This window comes from Barbus barbus, assembly GCF_936440315.1.
Source record: "Barbus barbus genome assembly, chromosome: 43".
NCBI classification, from domain to species: domain Eukaryota; kingdom Metazoa; phylum Chordata; class Actinopteri; order Cypriniformes; family Cyprinidae; genus Barbus; species Barbus barbus.
This window is the reverse complement of record NC_136721.1, coordinates 8,204,488-8,231,052: the sequence shown is the minus strand read 5'-3', so window position 1 is coordinate 8,231,052 and position 26,565 is coordinate 8,204,488. Positions and strand designations below refer to the sequence as shown.

At 42.4% G+C, this 26,565-nt stretch overlaps 1 protein-coding gene across 1 annotated transcript; it reads left to right on the top strand.

The window, feature by feature from the left end:
* Positions 1 to 5,016: 5,016 nt before the first annotated feature.
* LOC306862124 (olfactory receptor 8G17-like) lies at positions 5,017 to 5,955 on the top strand (the record flags this gene model as incomplete). The annotated part of the gene is made up of 1 exon (XM_079404767.1): positions 5,017 to 5,955. The coding sequence occupies one exon, from the start codon at positions 5,017 to 5,019 to the stop codon at positions 5,953 to 5,955; it is 939 nt and encodes a 312-aa protein (XP_079260893.1).
* Positions 5,956 to 26,565: the final 20,610 nt, after the last annotated feature.

Genomic DNA, 26,565 nt, shown 5'->3' with positions numbered 1-26,565 from the left:
ACAAGGACGCAAGATCGCTGAAGAACGCTTCTATGTCTTAAGTTTGTTCATTTAAAGCCTATTTTGCTTGTAAATCTTTTGATTTTCATAATAAATAATAAAAAAAAAAAAAAAATCGCTGAAGAACGCATATTGAGAAACAGCCAAAAACAAACCACAGTGAACATGGACAAAGAAGCTGATGAGACCGCTTTGGTTGGCCCTGTGGATGGGAAATTTAAAAATCCATATGAAAAAACTTACTTCTCACTGTTCTCAGGTCAAATATTTATATGCGATTAAAATGCGATTAATTTCGATTAATTAATTACAAAGCCTCTAATTAATTAGATTAATTTTTTTAATCGAGTCCCGGCCCTAAATATAACATTATAGTCATTATGGCCTTTAGAAAATTTTTTTTTGAGGAGGTGGGGTAGTGCACAATAGGCCCCTGTGCCGCGGCCTAAGCTTTTGTCCTTAATGGCATTTTTTTTCCCTTCCATTACTTTTACTTTTATACTTTAAGTAGTTTTAAAACCAGTACTTTTACACTTTTACTTGAGTAAAAAACTTGAGTTGATACTTCAACTTTTACAGAAGTCTTTTTAAACACTAGTATCTATACTTCTACTTGAGTAATGAATGTGAATACTTTTGACACCACTGACCATGGCGCAGTACGGTTTTCTCTAACCTTTTTCAATTTGAGGGGGGCAACAGCTTCTAATGTATTAGAGAAGATTGCCCATGTTGCTAGTTATTTCTTCTAGTTCATGTGTATTTATGGGTACACAGAGCAGTTGAGATAAATCAGGCAGGTTATTTGTGAATCTGTCTTTGGTGGCTGGAACAATAGTTCTGCCCGGACGATAACGCAGAGCCATATAACTAATATCAGTAATACGCAGCATGCACGATACAAGGAAATGATCAGTAACATCATCACTTTGAGGTACGATATCTATATCGGTAAGATCAATTCCATGCGATATAATTAAATCTAGCGTATGATTAAAACGATGAGTGGGTCCGGTGACGTTTTGCTTGACTCTAAAAGAGTTTATTAGGTCAGTAAACGCAAGTCCTAGCACATCATTTGTATTATCAACGTGAATGTTAAAATCTCTGACAATTAGCAGTTTATCAACACTAACCAATAGATCTGAGAGGAAATCTGCTAATTCTTTTAGGAAATCTGTATATGGCCCTGGCGGTCTATACACAGTAGCCAAAGCAAGAGATGGGAGAGATTTATTTTGCATATCTAACAGTGTGACATTAAGCAGAAGTATTTTGAATGAGTTAAACCTCCTGTATCCTGTTTTCTGAGTAACATTGAGAATATCACTATATATTGTTGCCACACCGCCGTCACGACCAGTCTGACGGGGCTCATGTTTATAACAGTAGCTTGGTGGAGTAGACTCATTTAGACCAAAATATTTATTTGGTTTCAGCCAGGTTTCAGTCAGGCAGAGTACATCAAAATTATTATCTGTGATCATTTCATTTACAATAACTGCTTTGGGTGCGATTGAACTAATATTTAGGAGCCCAAGCTTCAAAAATTGTTTTTGTTCATTTATTTTGTGTTTTTCTGGTTTAATCACGATCAGATTTTTTCTAGATCCTGCATTAAATTTATATTTTGACCTCGCTATTCGGGGAACAGACACAGTCTGTATAGATTGGACAACGCGGGTACTTCTATCATTTAAGTGGGTAGAACAAAAGTCATTTGAGAATTGTCTTACTAGTCAAATGGAGCGTAGCGTTCTGGTGATGTTGTCTGACAGGAGTTCCGCTCCGACTCTGCTGGGGTGCAGGCCATCAGCACGGAAAAGCCTAGGACGCTCCCAGAAAAGATTCCAATTATTTACAAAGAGCAGTTTCTTTTCTTTACACCATGACAATAACCATTCGTTTAAAGCAAACAGTCTATTGAACCTTTCGTGTCCTCGTCGATACGTCGGAAGTGGTCCTGACACGATGATCTTCGCCGCGGGCGATGTGCTGCGTACCGTCTCGATCAGGCTCCTGTAGTCCCTCTTCAGTGTCTCCGTCTGTCGCAGCTTGATGTCGTTAGTCCACACGTGCAGCACGACAGCACCGATGCTGTCATCGCCCTTCAGGATCGCGGGTATCTGCACAGAAACATCGAGCACCGGGGAAACAGTGTGTGTGCACTTTACCTTCAGCTAACGTAGCACGGACGTGCCGGACGATGGAGCATCCGATGATCACAGCGTCGCGTCGCGTTCCGTCTCGCGGAGGGGAGCGAAGCGGTTCCGGGTGGAGATCTCGAAGACCGGAGGCGGCGAGGTTGTCCCCCAGGGCTTGGCTCGCGTCTTCCGCTGCTGTTGTTGCACCCAGGGTCTGTGGCGTCCCGGCGCCGGAGTGAAGGACATCTGTGAAGATCGCGTCCTGGGTGCACAGGGTCTGTACAGAGAAACACACGGAGTAGAGGTGGTGGGAGTGTTAGCAGCGTGCTGTATACTTACCCCGGACTTGTGAGCGTCAGCCCGGGATGTTTCCAGCGCGGCTCTCCTCTCTCTCAGCTGGGCCTGCTTCTCCACCAGGTCGCGGATCTGTTTCTCCACGGCCTCCAGCTCCAGCTGCACCGAATGCAGCTCGAATGTTTCCTCACCTGCACTCAAAGGTAGACACAAATCCGCCATTTAAGTAAATAAGAGTGAGACAAAGGCAATGTGTGTGAATAGAGTATTAGCAGTGTAAGCGAGATTAGCGGCAGGCACGCTGCCTATGCTAACGGGCTATAAGCTAATAGCAAACACGAGAAATCAAAATAAAACTAGTGATAACAAGGCGCTCCGATTGTTTTTGTTTTAGAATGCTATCGTGGATATATTCACACGTTATAGAAACGAAAATGATAGTGTATAAAATTGTTTTTAAGATAAAAAATAGACAATAAAGAATCAACTTGACGGAGCTCAAACTCAAAACACGCAGGGTTTGTCAGTCTCTCAACAGAAGTGACTTGCTAAGCATGCTGCTGCTAATATTATTTAGAACCTTGCATCTGAATTTGCTATACGTGCTATAAAATTTGCACAAAAGTGCTTAGAATTGCTACTGCCCCTTTATTAAATAAACAATTTAGCTTATTTCACTTTGAAGAGTTAATCACAAACTCTGGTTGAAACTCTGAGCTGACAGAGGGCATTTATATCAAGCTTTGTGAGCCCGGTGAACCTGATCTAAACCAGGAGCCTGTTTCATAAAACAAGTTTACCAAATAAGCCATTTCCGTTAGCCTGACTTATTGTCAAATGATTTGGTTCAAAATAAGTCAGACTTACTGAAATAAGCCTGGCTTGTTCGGCAAACTTGTTTTCTGAAATAGCCCCCAGATTAGTTATATAGGGTTTTTGTCAACTCAAAACTTACTCTGCAACTCTGAGTTTGTTCATCTCGCTTCATCCTACAAGCCTGCAGGTGAACTAAATACAACAAGCAAACTAGAAGCTGAAACTTCACAGACACATTCTGAGGACATCCAAGACATTACATCTTGTAAAAAGGAGCATAATAGGTCCTCTATAAACACATCAGATTTGCCATTGTGGTCATGTGCTTAACAGATATGTCGGCAATTGGCTAAAATGCTCAACAAATTAAATTAAATATTTATGCACACAAAATCACATCAAAAACAGTCACATATAGTGGGTACAGAACTGACTTGGAACTACTGTTAGTGCAGATAAAACCCATCCCCCATTTTCAAAAACTTGGATCTACACATCACACAGATCTATTTTGGATTCAAAACAGAAATTTAAGTTTCCATCCCTACTATGACATTTCTGCAAAATTATATTTTTATTGTTTCTTGCACATTTTACTGCACTTTCAGAGTGAAATGTCCAGTGAGTGGCCTTAAATGTGCATTCTGTTTCCCCCTGAAGAGATGAATGTCAATGAGCCAATGTTTGATTACACTAGCTGTTGTATGCATCATGGCAGTTCGAAAATGAAATATATTCATTTGAAATAATGTCCAAATATGAACCATTAGCTGTTAAATGTATATTGTGCATACTGGAAAACGTAATGATTTTGTGCCACACGTGTACTAACATGTAAATGAACATATCATTTACATCTCATCCAGCAGTTCTTTAACTTCAGATATTTTACTTCAGATCTTCAATATCTTAATGCAAGATATTTCAAATGAATATATTTCATTTTCGAACCGCCACGATCAAATATCATCAAATGTTGTAACAGGGATGGAAACTTGTTAGCTTTTGGCAAAAATGTCTGTTTTGAATTTAAAACAGGTTATCTGTGTGATGTGTAGATCCAAGTTTTTGAAAATGGGGGATGTTTTTTTTTTTTTAGTTCTGTAAAAACCAAAACCATGGAGTCTACTGGTAGACTGTAACTTCACTTGTAGGCACAAATCAACACAATCGAGAGTCTTGCTTTGCATGGCAACAAATACTACGAATCAGTTTTCCCTGTTGGGTTGATAAAAAAAGAAGACTCATATAAACCCCACATTAAAAGGTAAGGGCCGTAAAACATTTATACAGACAACTGTGTGACTAAATCATTATAAGGAGGATCTTAAGGAGACTGAGGCAAGATGTAGTATTTACATTTATATGCTAACATTAATGTATATAGACAGCTATCAACTGATATTTCTTTACATTAGGCAACATTTTGTTTGTGCATCTATAAATCAGGTACCTTGTGAGAATGTGCAGTTAAAGTTTAAGTTTTGTTTTTTGTTTTGTTTATTATAACTGTCAAGTTTTTAGTTTTTTAAAATATTGTTGTCATGTTATGTACTGTAGTAACAGCAAGCAATGTATATTTTAAAACACGCTCTACATATGAAGTTGTACATGTTAAAATCAGGCACAATACAATGGAAGGGGTTTATTTTGAAATATGTCAAATATTCAATTAAACAGTTCAAGTAATAATATTATTAATCAATGTGATATCTGTTTGTTACTGTGTTTGCAGGTCTTTGACTCTTGTGTACAACAAGCAATGGACAACCTGACATTTAGACACAGCATTCTCATTGTGGAGGGACTCAAAGTTACACATCAGTCCTCATACCCTGTTTTTATTGTGCTTTTCCTAGCTTATATTTTTGCAATTGTATCAAACATTACACTTATATTTATGATTACAACAGAGAAAAATCTGCATGATCCTATGCATTTTCTGTTCTGTAACTTGCCGATAAATGATGTAATAGGGACCACTGTCATTTTGCCACGCTTAATGCAAGATATTTTGAGAGAAGCCTCAGAGCGTTATATTACATATACTGAATGTGTTATTCAAGCTTATTTTGTGCATGTATTTACAGCAGCATGTCACTATGTATTAATGATCATGGCCTTTGACAGATATGTGGCCATATGCAATCCACTGAGATATTCTGCTATAATGACCAATAAAATGGTTATTAAACTATCAGCATTGGCCTGGGGGCTGGCAGTACTTGTGGTGACAATTATGATAGGTCTGACTCTTCGTCTGTCTCACTGCAGATCAACAATTGAAAACCCTTTCTGTGATAATGCCTCGCTTTTTAAACTGTCCTGTGAAAATGTAGTTATTAACAACGCATTTGGAGTTATTTATTCTGTAATTGTAGCCTGTCTGTCAGCAGTATCTATATTTATAACATATGTCAAGATTGCTGTTCTCTGTATAAGGAGCAAGAACAAAGCACTCAACAACAAAGCCATAAAAACCTGTAGCACTCATTTAGCTGTTTATTTAATCATGTTTATTTCTGGAGCCATTTTTATTTTTCTTCACCGTTTCCCTGAATACTCTGAAAGTAGAAAACTAGGTAGTATAATGTTTCACATTATTCCACCAGGATTAAATCCTTTAGTATACGGTTTACAAACCAAAGAGATAAAACAGAAGATTGTTAAAGTTTGGAATAGAAAAATAGGGAATTCTTGAATTTATTAACATAAATTTGACTGGAAAGTCTATATTATACAGTAATTTATTATGTATTTTATCTGTTATTTTCTTCAGTGATAGAAAATATATTGTTAATAAATCTTTTTTTTTTAATGCGTATTAATCTTACACTTGATTTTAACTGGAAATATATGTAGCCAGGAAATGAAGTTTTTCTCTTTATTTTTCCCTTTTAAGACAAGTATGAGCATATTGGTACTGGAACATTATTTGGATAGTACTCATGTGAAAGTGATTTAACAGAGTGAACTCAACAGACAAACGTTTAAATTGGACTTTAAAATATTTTATACTGAATATCTACAGTAGTTATTTTATGGAAAAAAGTACATCTAAATATGTTTTTCCTATTCCTCCATACATAATATCTTGAATTATTGAATATTGTAGGGGTTTCTAGCATGTACAGTCTTCAAATCCCTCTCCAGAAACATTTGTTGAAGACATGATCATACTATGAACTTCAATTTCCAGACTACTTTATTGAGGACTGATGTTTACATTAGGTGTTAGCTTCCTCTAAATTTATGCTGTACTAATCTGAACTCTCTCCGTTGGTGATGTGTAATAGGATTTTCCAATGCCATTTCTGTTTAAGCTGCACAAACTATTACAAAATGCAAATTCCACTCTCAAATTAAAAAAAGAAAGAAAGAAAAAAGTATGTTTTATTGATATCTGTTGACACTAGTGAGTGAGCTGCTGATGTAGTATCCATGTCTTATGCAGGAAAAAAAAAATTGGTTTTCATGGGGTGTGCTAACTTTTCACAACCTCTGTATATTATTTTTTTATGAATTATTAAATTATGTAAACATTAAACTAATTTAACTTCTAAAAAGGCACAGGATAATTTTTTTTTGGGGGGTTATAGACTAGTGTCAATCACAGTCACCAGCCCAGTCTACTTGGAACTATATTTCCCAGCATCCCTTCTGGTTAACACCTGCACCACAGTCAGCCATCTTCACACCTTCCACAGATGATCATCAAGTTTTACATAAAAGCAGTCATTCTCCATTTCCCCCTTGTCTGGTCTCATTGTTCCTATGTAAAGACATTAGCAAAATGGTCATCCTCTAGAGCAGTATGTGATGGAATTTTTAGAGTTTTCCCAACTGGTGAGTTGGAGCAAAACTACCCTCAATGCCTGCCTTTAGATGGGATTGGATAATGAGGTAATTTGTTTGCTGTCTCCATGTCATTGTGATTCACCCTTAGTCAATTCAATTCAATTCATCCTCCGGCTAAATGGTTATGATTGACATGGTGCAAGAAATTAAAGATGCTACTCCACTCACAGAATTCACTCCTGTGTGTCAGCCCAATCCACAGGCAGCAAAAGCCTCAATGCTCCATTTGACCTCAGCCCAAAGGAGGAAGCTGGAGAAAAAAAAACTGCTCCAGTCCTTCAACCCGCTCCAGAGTCCGCTCTATTGTCTGCTCCAGCCCCTGAGTCCACTCCAGTGTCGGCTCCAGCCCCAGAGATCAGTATCAAGACCATTACAATACCAAATTTACATGGGAGCCCACTCTAACCCCTGAATTGGCATCAGATACAAGATACTGCTTGTGCCTTTGAAATATCTCTAAATTTAATTCCAGTCCTCGAGTCTATACGAGAATTCCCCCAGACCATATCCAATTCACAGCTCCAGCCTCTGACCAGAGTCCAGTGATGACTCTAGCCCCTGACCTGAGTCAAGTGATGGCTCTAACCCTTAACCCTTGTTCTGTGCCTCATCTCATCCCCAGAGCTCAGAGTTTCCTGCTAACTTACAGGAAGTACCTGAGTCTTGTAGAGAACATCAGGAAGATGGCCACCCCCTTTCCACAAAATGTGTGGATGGGATTCATTCTGATGAGATCAGGCTTTTTGGACAACAAAACATGCTTGTGCCTTAAGATGAATAACGCAACCTGTTATGAAGAGGGGTGTAACATTAACATACAGTAATCCACATGCAGGAACTGCTTTGTTCTCCCTGAAGCTTATCACTTGTGGAAGGCAAGAATGAATACTTAAGCTTTCCATTGATCAAAGACTGATCTGATTATTACCATGTGTTCTTTTGCTGATCACAGTCCTTCATTTTGAGACCTAAAGGCCTTTCCACACTGAGTGTGAAGCGAAAAAGCGAGGCAAATCTCCGACGAACAGTGCTTTCACACCAAGCGCGAAATTAATGTTCGCCTTCTGCTAATTCACACCTGCACGCTAGGGGGCGTTGACCAACAATGTATTTTTCCTCAGGTGTCTCGTATGTGGATTTAACATATAAATTAAGATAAACAAAGTTTGGTTCTACACCAGAAACATCTTTTATTTTACAGCCTCCAAAGTGTCACATGCTCACGCCTAAGAAGACGCGCCGAGGTCGACGAGGCAGCAAGACCAGGCAGCAAACCCATATCAATGGTGAGGAAGCAGAGCCGGAAAAAGATAACTTAATCTTCAACCTCACAGGCAACACCCTACATCCAGACGAAGTTAGCCTTCTCAATAAGGGTTTGAGTTTTGTCCCTAGTAAACCTGCTGATTCTTTTGTTACCAAAATAGAACTGTTTAAATGTTTTCGCAATCTGAGATTGAAGACCTATTATAAGGACACTACCACTACCTCTTCTCAGATTTATAACAAACAGGAGCGAGGTAAATTTAAACCAACAAGTACTTTTTGCCCTCCCACCTTTAACCCCTCATTGGATACTTTCTGTAGACTTGTTGAACGTGATGTTGAGCAGCTTTTTAGCAATCCTCATCCTCACTATGGTATTAATAATTTGACATTTTCTGAAAGACAGGCCCTTGACAAACTTTGTAAAGATAAAAACATTGTGGTAAAGCCAGCTGATAAGGGAGGTGGTCTAGTAATTATGCCTAAAACTCTGTACGATCAGGAGGTTCTAAGACAATTACAAGATCTGACTTATTATAGAACTTTGCTCACTGATCCTACTAGTAGATTTCAAAAGGAAATAGAACTATTCCTCCAGCAAGCTCACTCCTCTTCTCTTATCTCTGAACGAGAATTCCAATACTTGTTCAATCGTACCCCAACTAGACCAGCTTTCTATATTTTGCCTAAGGTTCATAAAAATGTATCTAATCCACCAGGTCGCCCAATTGTTGCAGGTAATAATAGTCTTACTGAACCTCTTTCTAACTATGTAGACTTTATTCTCAGACCTTTGGTTACTTTACTTCCTAGTTATCTCAAGGACACATCTGACTTTCTTAAATGTCTGTCTCAGATTGGTCATCTAGGTCAGGATGTTTTGCTTGCTACTATGGATGTAACTTCTTTGTATACTAACATTCCTCACACTGATGGTTTGACTGCCTTAAAGTATTTTCTTGATCTTCGGACTAATGATGATGGTCTACCTACTAAATTCATTGTAGATATGTCTGAATTAGTGCTCACTAAAAACTATTTCTTGTTTGAACATCAATATTACCTTCAGATCAGTGGCACAGCTATGGGTGCCACTATGGCCCCTGACTATGCCAATCTATACCTTGGTTTTTTGGAAGAACAGTATGTGTTCAATAACAATCCTTTCTTGGAGAAGATAATTTTGTTCAAGAGATACATTGATGACTGTTTTGTGATTTTTCATGGTTCTTTATCTGAATTTGAACTTTTTGTTTTATACATGAATTGCTTAAGACCTTCTATTAAGTACACCTATACAGTGAGTGCCACTAGTGTGAACTTTTTAGACACCTGTATTTCTGTTATTGATGGACATATTGTTTCTTCTTTATATAGGAAAGACACAGAGAAAAACAGCTTACTTTATGCCACAAGTGCTCACCCTTCATCTCTGAAACGTGGTCTGCCTTTCAGTCAGTTTACCAGATTGCATCGTATCTGCTCTGACAAAAATGACTTTGAGGTAAAAGCACGACTTCTATACAGAGATTTTAACTCTAGGGGATATCCCAACAGTTGGCTTGATACAGCACTAAACAAAGTACGTGCCTCTGGTACACATTCGTCCAATGTGGTTTCCAAACAAAATGAGAACCGCTGCATTCTAAAACTGACCTATAGTCCTTTGAGCAGAGAAATTAGAAATATTGTTAATTCTCATTGGCATATAATTAAAAGTGATTATCAACTGAATGGGCTTTTTCAAAATTTGTCTCTTTGTGTCTTTTCTAGAAGCCCAAACCTTAGAGATAGGCTGGTCCATGCTGATATTGCCACGCCTCCCTCTAGTACTCTTTCTAATGCCCAGGGTAATTTCCCATGCAAAAGATGCACTTCTTGTTCACATTACCTTAAACTCCAGTCTTTCACACATCCGCTTACACACGTAAGATATATCAAATCAAGCAATTGATTACATGTAAATCTACCCACGTAGTGTACATTTTGATCTGCCCTTGCCCTTTGTTGTATGTAGGCAAAACCATCAGGGCTTTACGAACGAGAATTTTGGAACATTTGAGTGCAATTAGGAGATGTGATGCAACTTCGTCTGTTTCCCAACATTTTCAACTAGCTAAGCATGCAATTTCTGACCTGAAATAACCATTGAAAGAGTTTTGCCTAAAAGGAGAGGTGGTGATTTAGATAAAAAACTGCTACAGAGAGAATCTTTTTGGATTTCTGAACTCAACAGTCTTTTCCCGAAAGGGATGAATGAAGAGATAAACTATTCATGTTTTCTGTGAATATTTCCTTTTTAAGAGATAAACATTGTTAACTTTTCTATAAAAGGGAAAAATTGCCCCTCCCATTGCACATGTTACTTGTTCCCTGATTACTGAGTACTAATTGACTGCATGTCTGGTGTTGATTCATTATGAGCATTGAGAATAGCTGGATGGCTGAAACGTCTGCTCTTGCTCTATTAAAAATTTGGTTCTTTTTGTAAAAGACTTTGTCTAGTTTTTCAGAGTGCGAACCATCTACAGTCTCTTTTATTTTACATCCTAAAACATAATTAGAAGTAAAATTAGTATCAAGCTGCACTTGAAAATGTATTTAATTATTAATGTATTTGCTTACCCACTTTAAATCATCATCGAGTGCTTGTAATAACTTCCAATTTTGATTTATAGTTGATTTTGTGTCTATAATAAGCACATGCACTGAGGAAGCTGTTGTTTTATTCCAGTGCGTCATCGCGTTCGAAATTAGTTTTGCTTTTTCGTTCTCAGTGTAGAAAGGCCTTAAGACTGAATGACCACTGACTACCACAGACTGACCAAACCTTTTTTACCTTGTGGATGAAGCCACAAGGCAAGGACACACCTTGACAGTCGTTCACACAAAATGGACACAAAATTGATTAAACCTTCTTCATATAAATTTACTATATATATAACTGTATATACTTAATTAGCAGTGTTGGGGAAAATTACTTTTAAAAGTAATGCATTAAAATATTGTGTTACTCCCTAAAAAGTTACTAATTACGTTAGTAACGTTTTATGGAAAGTAATGTGTTACGTTACTTTTGAGTTACTTTTTAAATCTGGGCAGAGCTTGCTTGTTTGTTTTTAATATAAAAAAAGTTATTTTACAAATGTAAAAGCCCTTTAGCTCCAAAAGTGAAATTAATATGCCTCAGGCTGAAGGAAATGTAAATTAATGTCTGTACAGTAGAGAGTGCAGCTCAAACAAATTGCGTGAAGAATATGACGCAGGAGAAGAAAGTTCAACACTTTTCAGCAATAACAAAAATGAAACACAAATGTGTAATTTTTGCTTAGTATGGTTGAATTGGATTATTGAAGGTCAATAGCAAAGACATTGGTTAATAAAAAGGGATTAAATAGATAAATTATATTAATCTTATTTAACAAATTTAATTATTGCAGGTTTGTATAATATTCTGACTCTCCATTTGACTGTTTGTATTCATTTTGAGGAATACTGAATCTGTTTTTGTGCAGGTGAGATGAGTAAATACATGTTCATATTTAGTCTAGAACTATAGTAAGCAGCACAACTCTGAAGAGAACAATGATGAGGTAAATATTTGTGAATTCTACTTGAAAAAGCATGCATTTGTGGCAGGAAAAATAAGGATTACTTATCTTACAGGATTTGCACATCCCTTTGATCGATTGGGAAAATAGTGGTCTTACACCCTCTGATCCCAACTGTGGTGTCCATGTCCCTGAGACTGACTGCCCTTTGAGACCTGATGACCTGGCTGGACTTAGTGCTGCTGTGGACTCAATGGGCCACTCAACATGCATGGGAGTAGATAGATATTTCGCTGCACTGGAATATATGCACAGCATTGGCTATGTGTACAGATATCTGTATGAACTCTAAATATCCATGCAATCACAAATGCAAGTTCATGTTTTTAATAAAGTTTATTGTGAATACATTTCTTCAACTGTCAAGTACAACACTGAACCATTTCAATAAAAGCCAACATTTCAAAATCTGGGAACAATGAGTTACTAATTAATGTTTAGATATTCAACAATGTATATAATCTTTCAATTATTAATTCTATTACAATTCAATAGAAAACAAAATTTAATGAAATAACTTTCCAATTCAGAACTTTCCACTTTCTACAACAATCCAAATCCACTGTCATTTGTGGCAATGCAGTTGTCTAAATTAACACTAAATTCTCTGAAACTGTTGTAGTAACCAGGTAAGCGAAGGGTGCGGAAGCATATGGATGAAATGGGATATTCCGCTCAAACCACCTCCACTTTCATGTTAGCCTTGGGTATCTCCCATACAACCCAAAATTGAACAAGCTGTTTCAGCTGCTCTTGGGATACTGAAAATAAAAAGCATCAAAGCACAAAACAAGGATTCTCAATGGATTGAAAACTGAGATAACTGTCTTACCCTACGGTACAGTAAAACATATTTTGCAAGTTTACAAGCAAGTTTAGGTTAAAAGCCTATAGTGTACATTTGTTTCTATCTGACATGTTTGTATAAATTACTATATATAGTATGTTGATGTGACTTAAGGTAGAACAAGACTTTCATGTCAGTTAAATACATTCTCTGCTTAGTATCTCACAACAGTTCATCGAGAACTACGCTGACATCGCACGACCACTAACTTCCCTCCTAAAAAAGAATGAAACCTTCGTTTGGGCGGAAGCCCAGGACACAGCTATGAGCCAGCTCAAACAGCGCCTGTGCTCTGCTCCATGCCTGGCCTACCCAGACCAAGGAAAATAATTCTATCTGGACGGTGGATTCTCCAATCATTGCCTCAGTGCAGGCCTATACCAGCTCTGTGACAAAGACAGGTGAGTGGTCACTTATGCCAGCAAAACGCTGCTTCCCCCAGAATGCAAGTATTCAAACTTTGAAAAAGCTTTGCTTTGCACTGTGTGGGCTATCCAACGTTTCTCTAACTACATCGGTGCACAGAAAGTCATCATCGAGACTTGTTACCAGCCAGTCCCCTTCCTCAACAGCCAACGCATCAGGGATGGCGTGGTAACCAACGCACGCATAGCTACCTGGTTAATGACGCACCAAGGACAGGGAGGTCGAGTCAAGATATGCCCAAAATTACAGATCCTCACTAGGAAATGGGCTAACACCCTGCCAAAACTGTTCAATGGACATGCTGCATACCTCAGCACCCATTAAAAGAACCTTCACAACCACAACTGACAAACCACAGGTTCCCTTCCAGGAACTTCGAGCTGCGTCGAAACGCATATGGGAACGCCTTCAGCGTGACCAGGCTCTGAATATGATGTGTAATCAGTCAAACAAGGGCGAGGCGTCACGGAAGGGGTGACGTCACGACCAGGAAGCATATAAGCACGTGCAGCGGAGCCGGCTTCAGCTTTTTGTCATTCAGCGAAGCGCTCTGTGTGTGTCAGTCTTATTTACTGTTGTTTGTCCTAGTTTTAAGTGGAAAGCATTCAGTATCATGCCAAGCTCAGGGGTGAAGCTTTCAGACCACGTTTTAAGTCGTGTGTGCATCCTTGCCCTCGCTATATCACGAGCGAGGACACACACGATTTGTGCGTGGTCTGCCTGGGTGCGGAGCACGCAGAATCGGTCTCCGCACCCGGAGGGCTCTCTTCGAGAAGGAAGCCTTCGCGAGCTCCCCGCACGGTGCCGGTCCCGCTGCTGCCGAGGCAGAGCGGCGGCTGCACTCGTGGGGCTCGCAGGCTGATCTGGCTGGCGAGTGTGAGACGGGCATGTCCTTATCTCCTCCCGTATCCGCCAGATCTGGCGCCCCGTCTCTCGGTGTGGAAGCGGTCTCTTCCCCCGAGACGAGGGCTCAATGCTTCGTCTCTCTTCCTCTGAGGAGGTTGATGTGACGAGCGTTCACGAGGTTTCGCCGCCTCTGTCACCCCAATATGATATAACTATGAGCTTTGTAAGCTGCAGTGTTTGCACAAGCACGAAGAGAAAAATAAGCCGGTCCCGCTTCTGCCATAAAAAAGAGAGAAAAAAAGGCAGAGCGGCGGCTGCGCTCGCGGGGCTTGCAGAGAAAAAAAAAAAGAGAAAAAGGCTGATCTGGCTGGCGAGAGTCAGACGGGCATGTCCCTATCTCCTCCCGCGCCTGATCTGGCACCCCGTCTCTCGGTTCAGAAGCGGTCTCTTCCCCCCGAGACAAGGGCTCAACGCTTCGTCTCTCTTCCTCCGAGGTGGTTGATGTGACGAGCGTTGACGAGGTTTCGCTGCCTCTCTCGCCCCAGTGTGAGGAGCTACTTCTACACAGGAGCCTTCCGTTTTCCCCGATCTCCTCACCGAGGTGTCGAGATCGCGGGTGAAATCTTTTCGTCCCGGCCATTCGTTCCCGCGGGAACTGAATGAGCGCGGGTACACGCTGATGCGCGCGGGTTGAACAGACGCTTGCGAGCTATCTGTCTCCCTCTACGGCATCGCCTTTGAAGGCTCCTGCTCTGCTTACAACATCTTTGGTGGGCAGAGGGTATGCGCGCTCTCTAAACTCAGGTGGCTGCTGGGCGGGCGCAGCCTCCTCCGCATACCAGCTCCTCGCGCAAAAGGTCCTGACGGGCGAGCCCCAGGACCGCGGAGGGTGACCCCTACTGGGGTGGAGCGGCTTGCACCGCGGCACACGGTGAACGTCTCCCCTCGGTGCCCTCCGGGGATTTGTCTGTCAACCCTGCAGTTCCAGGGCACAGCAGGTCCCAGCGAGTGTTACTCTCAGGTTCTTCCGCCTGTGATTTCAGCGGGCCTGAGAAACTCGCCTCAGCCGCCAGATTACACGTCTCATTCCGGTGCGCCGCATCGAGACAGCGGTCTGGCCGCTTCTCTGAACCCAGAGGTCAGTCTCGAGAGACTGATTCCCTTAGAAGATCATTGGGCAGCGAGCTGCCGAATGTGTCTCTTTGGGTCCTGCCTTGCAGGGTCTGTTTCGTTCAGAGGTCCTGACGGGTGAGCCCCAGGACTACGGAGGACGACCCCTACTGGGGTGGAGCGGCTTACACCGCGGCACACGGTGACCGTCTCCCCTCGGTGCCCTCCGGGGATTTGTCTGTCAACCCTGCAGTTCCAGGGCACAGCAGGTCCCAGCGAGTATTACTCTCAGGTTCTTCCACCTGTAATTTCAGCGGGCCTGAGAAACTCGCCTCGGCCGCCAGATTACGCGTCTCCTGCCGGTGCGCCGCAGTGAGGCAGTGGTCTGGCCGCTTCTCTAACACCAGAGGTCAGTCTCGAGAGACTGATTCCCTTAGTAGATCGTTTGGCAGCCTGGCAGCGACTGCCGAATGTGTCTCTTTGGGTCCTGCGGACGGTAGAGGCTGGCTATTCCATCCAGTTCGATGGGCCACCTCCGCTGTTCAACGGGGTCTGTGTGACTACGGTCCGCCCCGAGCAGGCTCTGGTCTTGGAACAGGAAGTCGATACTTTGCTGAGGAAGGAAGCCATCGAGTTGGTTCCTCCTCACGAAGTCCACGCCGGCTGCTACATTCATTGTTCCAAAGAAGGATGGTGGACTGAGGCCCATACTGGATTTGAGTCTTCTGAACCGCTCAGCCAGAAAGCTAAAGTTCAAGATGCTCACTGTCAGGCAGATCGTGTCTCAAATCAGGTCCGAGGACTGATTTGTCACGACAGACCTCAAAGATGTCTATTTCCATGTACCCATCCTTCCCTCTCACAGGGAGTTCCTGAGGTTCGCTTTCGGGGGCAAAGCGTATCAGTATCGGGTTCTTCTCCTCGGCCTAGCACTCTCACCCCGCACTTTCACCAAGTGTGTGGATGCGGCACTGGTCCCGTTGCGACTGCAGGGCATCCTCATACTCAATTATATTGACGATTGGTCGATCCTCGCTCAATTAGAGCGGGCGGCGATTCAGCATCGAGGTGTCGTTCTCGCCCACATGAAAGATTTGGGGGGTTAAGACTAAACACCAAGGAAAGTGTGCTTTCTCCAGCTCAGAGAACTCATTATCCAGGTGTAGTGTGGGATTCGACCACGATGCAGGCTCGTTTGACCCCTGCTCGGATCGAGTCGATCCTCACGGCAGTCGAGAGAGTGTGAGAAGGCCAGCCATTCACTGTCAAGCAGTTTCAGAGACTGCTTGGGCTCATGGCAGCTGCGTCCAGCGTGATTCCTTCTGGCCTGCTGTACATGAGGCCCCTACAGTGGTGGCTCAAGACCAAGGGGGTCTCCCTGAGGGGAGACTCACTCCGCGCTGTCAAAGTGTCACGCCGCTGTCCATGCCTTAGACATGTGGAAGAATCCTTGGTTCTTGTCCCAGGGCCCGGTGCTGGGAGCTCCTTGTCGCCGTGTCTCGCTAGCGACGGACGCTTCTATCACCGGTTGGGGTGCGGTCATGAGTGGCCACCCTGCCCGCGGTCTGTGGAGTGGTCACCACCTGACGTGGCATATCAACCAGCTAGAGATCCTAGCTGTGTTCCGTGCGCTCAAGCACTTCCTCACAGACCTAAGAGATCACCACGTGCTGGTGCGCACCGACAGCACAGCAGTGGTCTCTTACAGCAACCACCAAGGAGGTCTGCGGTCGCGCCCCTTGTATAAGCTGGCACACCAGATCCTTGTGTGGTCCCAGAGCAAGCTCCTATCACTGAGAGCTGTGCACATTCCTGGGCATCTTTATGTGGGAGCAGGCGTCCTGTCGAGACAGGGGCCGAGGCCCGGGGTATGGATGCTTCACCCTGAGGGGTGAAGCAGATGTGGAAGGTTTTGGCCAGGCACAGGTGGACCTCTTCGCCACTCGAGAGTCAGCGCAATGTCCCCTCTGGTTCCTCCAGCTCCTCCGGGACTGGAGGCTATGGTACAGACGTGGCCGAGGCTCCGTCTGTACGCCTTCCCCCCCGATCGCTCTGCTCCCGGGAGTTTTGGCGAGAGTGCGCCGGGATGAGGTCAGTCTACCGTTGGTAGCGCCGTTCTGGCCGGGCCGAGTATGGTTCTCGGACCTGATATCTCTCCTCGATGGCACTCCGTGGGAAGTGCCCGTCAGGAGGGACCTCCTCTCACAGGCCGGGGGCACCGAGGTGCACCCTCACGCAGAGTTATGGAAGCTGTGGGTGTGGCCCCTGAGGGGGCACAACTCATAGCTTCCGGTCTGTCAACCGAGGTTGTCGAGACCATCCTCCAATCCAGAGCTCCCTCAACGAGGAAACTGTACGCCTTGAAGTGGAGGCTCTTCACTTCTTGGTGCGGGGACCGCCATGCTCGACCCAGTCAACTGCCCTTTGGTGCAGTACTGGAGTTCCTGCAGGCTCGTTTCTCCGCAGGGGTAACCAGTTCCACTGTTAAGGTCTACGTGGCAGCTATTTCGTCATACCACGCCCTTATTGGTGGCCAGTCAGTGGGTAGACACCCCCTAGTTACACATTTCCTCCGCGGTGCGCTGAGGCTGAGGCTGAGGCCTCCGGTACGATCTCGCGTCCCTACGTGGGACCTGGCTGTGGTTCTGGAGGCTCTGTGCATTGCACCTTTCGAGCCCATTCAGGAGATAACTGAGAGACTCCTCACTATCAAGACCATTTTCGTATTGGCTATCACCTCTCTGAGGAGGGTGGGTGACCTTCAGGCCCTGACTACGGCCTCTATTCACTTTGCACCCAGTTCGGCGAAAGTATTCCTCTACCCCCACGTGGGGTATGTTCCGAAGATCCCATCGGTCGTTCCACAGCCGGTCGTACTTCAGGCCTTCTGTCCTCCTCCCTTCGGGGAGTCAGACCAGGAGAAGCACAACCGTATGTGTCCAGTGCGAGCACTAGACGCATACATTCACAGGTCCTCCCTGTGGAGAAAGTCGGACCAGCTGCCCGTGTGCTATGGTCCGCCTAGGAGGGGTCTTCCTGCTACGAAGCCCTCTCTTAGAAGGTGGATTGTGGGTGCCATGGCTTTGGCATATGAGGCCTCTGAGCTCCCCCCGCCGGTGGGAGTCAGAGCGCACTCAACCCGAGGTGTGGTGGCCTCCAAGGCCTTCTGGGCAGGTGTTCCATTCAGGACATCTGCAACGCAGCTGGGTGGTCCACGCCCCTGACTTTCGTTAGGTTCTATGACCTCGACATCCGAGCCACTCCCGGCTCCTCTGTCCTTTCGTCCTAACACCAGGCAGGGACTTGTCAGTCTGGCGGCGTTGGTATCTCGTTCCCATATGCGTTTCGACGCAGCTCGAAGTTCCTGGAAGGGAACGTCTCAGGTTACGTATGTAACCATGGTTCCCTGAAGGGAACGAGACGCTGCGTCGCGTTGCCACACTTCCGGCATCCCTGCAAGCGCTTGCTTCATGACTTGAAGCTGAAGCCGGCTCCGCCGCACGTGCTTATATGCTTCCTGGTCGTGACGTCACCCCGCCCGTGACGCCTCGCCCTTGTTTGACTGATTACACATCATATTCATAGCCTGGTCACGCTGAAGGCGTTCCCATATGCGTTTCGACGCAGCGTCTCGTTCCCTTCAGGGAACCATGGTTACATACGTAGCCTGAGACGTTCTTCGAGGAGAATGTGTGTGAAGGGATTCCCACAGCATATGTCGATGGCTCCTCCTGCAATCACCAGGGCAACTTAAAGGTGGGAGAGGGTGTGGTCTGGCTCAACAATGACCCGTGCCAACCGCAATAATTCAAATTAGGCCCTCACTCATCGCAATATGCAGAAATAGCAGCCATCCTTTTCCCCCTACAACTGGCTGCATCTGTAGAAGAGTTTTATTAATCAAAATACAAATTAATCATATGTAATCAAGGTGAATATAGCCATTTATGTATCAAGTTACGCTACTATTATAAAATTGTATCTGCCTGCATGTGTAGGCCTGCAGATGAATGGAATGTGCAGACGTATGGTTTAAGGTAAAGCTGCTCTTCCTTTAACGTAACATAAATTGGGGCCTATTGTCTGCTCTAGGAAACAGATGGAGACAGCCAAAAAAAGGTAAACAATAATGATATAGGAAATGTATTGAACACGCCTTAGGGGAAAAAAAAAATGTATATAAGAGGGTATGAATACAGATTCGAGAGATTCTCTGCAGGGCCTCTCGGTTTTATTGTCTCTGATAATAAAAGCTAAATTCTGGCATCAAAACCCCAAGACTCTGAGAATGATTCCTCATAGTACTGGCAGAAGCCACCACAAATTGGCATCACGAACAGGATTGGAAAGGAGCAGATGGTGAAAGACCACGTTGGGCTGACTTGACGAGCAACACAAATTAAGTGGCCACTAGAAAGGTAGGCAGTTTTTGCTTATATATATAAATGGTTTGTTTTGTTTGCTAGTTGGCCCTTGGTGGTAAGGTCTCTTAAAATTGCTCTTCCAAATTTAAAGAACAAAAAGAAAAAAAAAAGGGTTTTGATTCCAGTAGAAATAATTGCCTTTATGGATAGCAGTGAATTAGGGCAGATTGTGCATGCACAAATCTGTGTTTACTGTCAAGAGAGCCTTGAAGGATAGCAGTGGACATTAAGCAGATATACATTGCATGCAATGGTCTGTGTTTAAGTGGGCCTGGATGGATAACACTAAACGTTAAGCAGATAAAGAAAAGAGATGCGCGCAAAATCCTACGGATACCACTCTGTTGGCGTAAAGGAATTTTACAGAGGTCTGCACGGGTAGGCAAAAATTCCTGCAGCGTGCTGCTTTTTTACTGTGTCGAGGAAGTGTACAGTGAAAGAGCGAGTAGAACTGACAGGTCTCTCAGGAACAGTGTAGTGTAGTCTATTTTAATGGATGTGTTTGTGTGAGTGATTGTGGCTGTATGAGGAAATAAGCTCTGTATCTGTTGGACCAGAGGTGTGCACCCCTCCTGGACCATCATGTGAGTGTGGTCAGGCAGCGGAGATGGGAGCGGCTGGTGTTATGCTGGAGAAGAGCGAATGAGTGTATGAGCCCTATATCTAAAAGAGAGACAAAGAATGTGTGTTATTTAAAGAAAAAAATAAATAAATAAAACAAAATTGTTCCAAGATATCGACATTGCAGATGATTGAAATAATAATAGATTAATGAAAATAAGATGTACATTTATAATCATAATGACATGTCTTAATAGATTAATAAAAAAATATCTGAAGATGTCTAAAATGTGTATCTTGTTATCCCTGGGAGACCGTGTGAAAGTAAATACATTACAGAGTTTCAAAGATTTGGGTTTGAGTTAACTAAAGATAACTTGTGTAGGGAAATGTTGAATGAGAGCAAGATTGGCTGACAGAAAGTTCACAGAAATTTTAATTCAAAAGATATAGGACATTTTACAGTAATAATGGAACTTGTTCATTAAATAATAAAATAAGTTAAAAGGAATTATACTAGATTATTTTGAACCATGTATGCAATTATAAAAGAAAAAGTATGATTGAAGTCTTTAGTTTTACCATACGCATGTCATGCTGTTGTAGAATGAAGGATTTGTTTATTTTTTTTAGTGTAGTATACTTAGATAATAAAGGTAGCTGCTTTCTGCAGTTTGCAAAGAAAAAAACTGCTTGCTGTTTTTCTGCAATGAACAACTTGCTTTACTAAAATAGAATAAGGGAACTGCGGTTTTTAACCAGATGACCTTATTTATGTATTTTATTTATTTATTTTCATTTAACCTTTTTATTAAGGAACCATTGAAAGAGATGGTTGAAAAGTGAAAATTAGATAAAGAGCTGATTGCTCATACACAATTAAGTCAGAGTTTATAAAGGTTCAGTTTGATTAATGCAGTCTCTGAGTGTTAAAAATTTCAGATGGCTTCTGGAAGAGAGCCTTGACAAAAGGAAGCAAAGAACTGGAGTTGGTGAATGCGGTCAATGCAGAAAAGAAGCAAAGACTCAGCTGCAGAGAGAAGAAGAGGGAGGGACTAATGGATTGTCAACTCCCCGTCTGAAAGAGGAGGGCACACGTCAACATGGAGAAAGGCTGACTTAAAACAGGAAAAGGTGAATCTTTCACTTGAGACTTTTCCTAGGGGTAATGAGAACATCCTGAAATGCAAAATTCGCAGGATCAATCAAAAGCCAGAATGAGGAGAGCCAGAGAAACAATGGAGACCATACACCACAACATTAGGCCTTTGAGTGCCATCACAGACTGATGACCCAGTGCAACAGACAAACAGCTTCAAAAGACTGGTGATCTAACCAGAAGGACTTCCATCCCTTCCCTTTGCGTGCACAGGTGCTGCAAATTTATTTGATCACTATAGAGACTGTTTCAAAGTTTGTTATTTTATTAACTGTATTAATCTTGATTATTCATGGGTCTCCCAGCAGTTCCCTGAATTCTGTGCTTTAACAAACATTCTCAATCTGCTTTTCGGTAGGTACCAGTCCAGCCTTATGTCTTAAAGAAAAAGGAATTTTGACAGACAGAAGTGGGTGCTTGACTCGCCAATCAGATAAAAATTGAGATGGATTTGGCATAGTGAGGGCTATCTCATTAACCAACTAATGGAAAATGTACAACTGAATTATTGAAAAATTAATAAAAATAAAAAATAGCATCAAAAAGGGTAGACAAACTGTCAAATAAAAAAACAATATTAGTTCTAAAATAAAAAAAATACTGGTCACTCCATTCTGTTTAAAGGTAATTTACTAGGGATAGATTGAATAAAATAACAATACAAATTTTTACTACAGAGATCAAAAATCATGAAATCTTAAATGCTATCCTCACTGAGGGTAAAAAGATAGAAATGTTGATGGCCATGGATCCTAGATTATGCAGAGATCTCCAATCCTCTTCTCAAAGTAAACACTGTGGTGTTAAATTAAACTGTATGGTGACTGACGTTGTCCAGTTGCATAATATGACATCCAGCAACTATGTGGAATGCTACCAGGTCTACGCTCAATAGAGTGTAATGAAAAAGAAGTTCATGTTATCCTACTTAGAATCCATGGCATTCCACAGCTAAAATCATTCAGTTCACAATCTGCTGAGGTCTCACAGAGAAAAAAAAAAGTTTTGACCATAAGAGGGGTGTGAAAGAGTGTGAAAGGGTGTGAATGATGGTGTTGTATAAAATGAAGAAGGTGTCTGATGAGACACTGAGGCAAATTTTGCCAAAACAGCTGTATGCTAATTTTAATATGTGGGCCCACAGGGCAAATTATTCCCAGTAAAATAATGACCATGGATGAATTTGGTAAGTTTCCTGGTCAGTACCTAGGTCATTATTGTGGCAGAAAGAAAAACAGTGCCATACATGCGCAGTGCATTACATGGGAAGGCAAAGCAAGCAAGCTTGCTCTGTCCACATTTTCACTTTCACCTTTCAGGATATCATGATGGAGCTGTTTCTGTGTCAAGTATAAAATATTGTCTTTCTGAAAGTAAACATAAAGTGGGTTGAGTGTTCTCCAGGTCAAAAGGCCTATGCTAATGAGCAAGATAGGCCTAAGGAATGATCTAGTGATATAGTGGAACTCAGATTATAAAACAAAAAGATAAATTAATTAGTAAATTATTGAGAATAACTTTGAAATCATTTGAAAAATAAGATGCAGATAACTGAGTAAAACCAAATTCTTTATTATATTATAGAAAATGGGTGTTAACCCTATACTCATTGTATTGACAGAACTGGATTTGTGAGAGCTCAAAAAAGGGGCCAGGATAGCCCTCAACCCACATGAAGTTTCCACAGGTCACACCAAAAAAACGATTGGCCAGATGAGCAAATGAGCATGCTTGATATCACTAACAAAAACTGTGAAGGTTTCCATTTACAGGTTTTAGCAGTTCTATCAAGGCCAGAATGGTTTGCTCCACCAATAAGAACCAGTGAGTGCGCAGTAATGGTCTTGAGGGAGAATCTTGCATTGATCAGCAAAATGGTTACAAAGTGACACCTGGGTCCACATCTTTCACCTTAAAATGCGCCAACCAGCTTTAACAACCCCGCACAGCATGAAGTTAGGGATGATGGGCGTGCTAGTAACGACCCTCCCTTGCCAACGAAGGAAAGACCATTGCAACAACTCGCAAAGAGTCACCCTGGTGAATATTAAATGATTGATGGGAGATGGCTAGTAAGATGATCAAAATACTTTGGAGCAGATGTGGGCCAACAAATGGAAAAGAGGAAGTGGAAAGAGAAGGAAACAGACAAGTAGACAACTCAGGAAATAGTGACAAGAAGAGACCGGTGACACAAGATGAAGTCAAACTGATGACAACTCAAAAAGAGATAAGCAAGGAGCGCACATTCTTTTGTCAGAGAAGCAGAAAATAGAAAAGATATCTGATGATCAACACATGCCTAATGCATCTAATTCTACAAGCTCAAGCCGTAGACAACAGCACCCAGACTTGCCTAGAATTGACTTTTCAACCCTCATCTGTATCTGGCAGTGGCTTTTACTTAATACAAAATTAATAAGAATTGGACGGGAAGCAAAAAATATCTAGATAAAATTCAAATGTTTTATGGGAAAAGGTAGAAGAAAATAATTAGTGTAAATGGGTAAATTACACACACACACACACACACACACACACAAAATGCTTAGTTTGCTTTGAAGCAAGACTAGTCTTATATATTGTGCCAATACTCATACACAGGTCAAGTTGTAAAATATTTCATGATGAATGGTTTAAGACAGAGGTTCTCAAACTTTTCCTTTCCACGACCCACCTAAACAAGTATAGGCTAATCTATTTCAAGACCCACCAAAATATTTGAGATTTAAAAAAAAGGCATTATGCCCATACTGGTGCCAGTTTCTCCAATCTACGACAAACTACAGAGAAGCAACTGAATTACAGTGCATACGTACCCGTAAATGGCCAATAGTACAGAAAACAAAATTACAAAAGCCACAAGGAAAATACAATTAATGGCAAATCAGGAATTTGAATGTTATGACAAGAAGGGAAATATTGACGTAGGAAGATTTTAAGAAAAATGCAGCAAAATATGGAAAATACCATGATGGAAAGATGACTATTTAGTGATAAAAAAAGGCCCACCACCTATGTTTGATGACATTGATATTGCATTGGCAGACATTTGGTAGATATATGGATTAGAATATGGCCTCTTGACAACATTACCAGAAAAACGGTCAGGATTATGTACTAGGGTTATGGTGACACATAAAATTAGTCACATCTCTCTAGAAGAGGAAACAACAAATGAAGAGAAAATCAGATCCAAAAGAGCCTATGAAAAAGACCCTGCAGTTTATATAGATTAATTTGGTCAACCTAAAGGTACACCTAACAAATTTAATGCAAGAGATGAAGTTAAATCAGGGTTTGAATCGAAAAGTATGTGTTATGTTTGAGGAACAATGCAGTACTTATATCCCAAATAATACTGCTCCAAAAGGAGCTTTTAGTGAAGTAATAATCAAATTAAAAAAACCTAAGGTCTAAACTTAAAGAAAATGCTGGAAAAGATAATCGAATGTGGGATTGGTTTGATCTAAATTTGGGAGCATGGGGAGCATGGATAGCTAAATTAGGAATGTTTTTAGGAGTTGCAGTATTAATAGGAGGATTACTGTTTTGCTGTGTGCTTCCTATACTGAGGTCACTAGTTGTCAAAGCCACAGCTAGGCAAATGGAAATGCTAAGATGTCAAGATGATGAGAAATTGAATTTCAAGAGTAACCAAAAATGTACACCCGCCTTATACACCCAATTGGAAGTCATGGACATTGACAAATGATGGAGAGTCTAGTACCTCAACTGAGGATGAGGAAGAAGTGTAAAGATGAACCATACCCTGGGTGTAAGTGCTAGCCTAACCTCTGCCCACTACGATGCGCAAAGTGTCTGGGCTGAAGATCAACTATGCTATATTTGTGTGATATTACATGTTATTGTCATGAATTAATCAGGAGGAAGCAAGGATGCAAGCAAAATGGATTTATTAGGTCAGAGGACAAACACACTGTAACAAAGTCTCTCGGGTGGGCAGGTGTCGCAGGGATTATTCAGCGTGCCGGTGATGAGTGGTGTTGGTGAATCCAGTAGAGGTGCACATCCAGGTGAGACGAACCACGAAGACGGAACAAGGACCAGGAACCAGGCAGCAGACGACATACGAAGACACACTGAGGACATCAACCAACGATCTGACAATGAGAGGAGAGTGCGGTGAGACTTTATAGGTGAGTGGATTGGCAGCAGCTGGTGCTGGGAATGAGATCAGCTGGCGCGCTGATGAGCAATGAGCGGTGACGCCCACTCACACACACACACAGAGAACAACAATACACGAGACATGAAGAAACCAGTGAATTCATGAACCGTGACAGTACCCTCCCTCCTAGGAACGCCTCCTGGCGTTCCCAGACTCCCTTACCTGTCGATTGTAATCATCAATAAGGGAGTGATCCAGAATGTCTCTAGCAGGCACCCAACTTCTCTCCTCCGGACCGTAACCTTCCCAGTCCACCAAGTACTGGAATCCGCGTCCCCTCCGCCTTGAGTCCAGAATACGATCAACCGAATAAGCAGGTTCCCCTTCTACGAGTCACGGCGGTGGGGGAACCGGGGCTGGCGGATTAATGCGGGCATAAAACACGGGTTTGATTTTGGATACATGGAAAACGGGATGAATTCTGTACACTGGAGGAAGATTGAGGCAGACTGCCACCGGACTAATGATCTTGGTGACAGAGAACGGGCTAATGAATTTAGGAGCAAGCTTATTAGACACGGAGCGGAGAGGAATGTTCTTGGTAGAAAGCCACACTTTGGAACCGACGACGTATACGGGAGGTCTAGACCGGTGGCGATCGGCCTTGGCCTTGGTGCGCGCTCCCACTTGGAGTAGAGTCTCGCGGGCTCTAGTCCAAGTGCGATGACACCTCTGGACAAAAGCATGAGCGGAGGGAACCGCGACTTCGGATTCCAGACTAGGAAAAATTGGTGGCTGGTAACCTATACTACATTCAAACGGAGATAGGCCCGTGGATGACACTGGTAATGAATTGTGGGCGTACTCCACCATTGACAGTTGTTGGCTCCATGAGGAAGGATTCTTGGAGACCAGACATCGCAACGTTCTCTCCAAATCCTGGTTGGCTCTCTCAATTTGACCATTGCTCTGGGGATGAAACCCTAAGGACAGACTAACAGTCGCACCCAGTAATTTACAAAACTCTTGCCAAAATTTGGACACGATTTGGGGTCCTCTGTTGGAAACCCC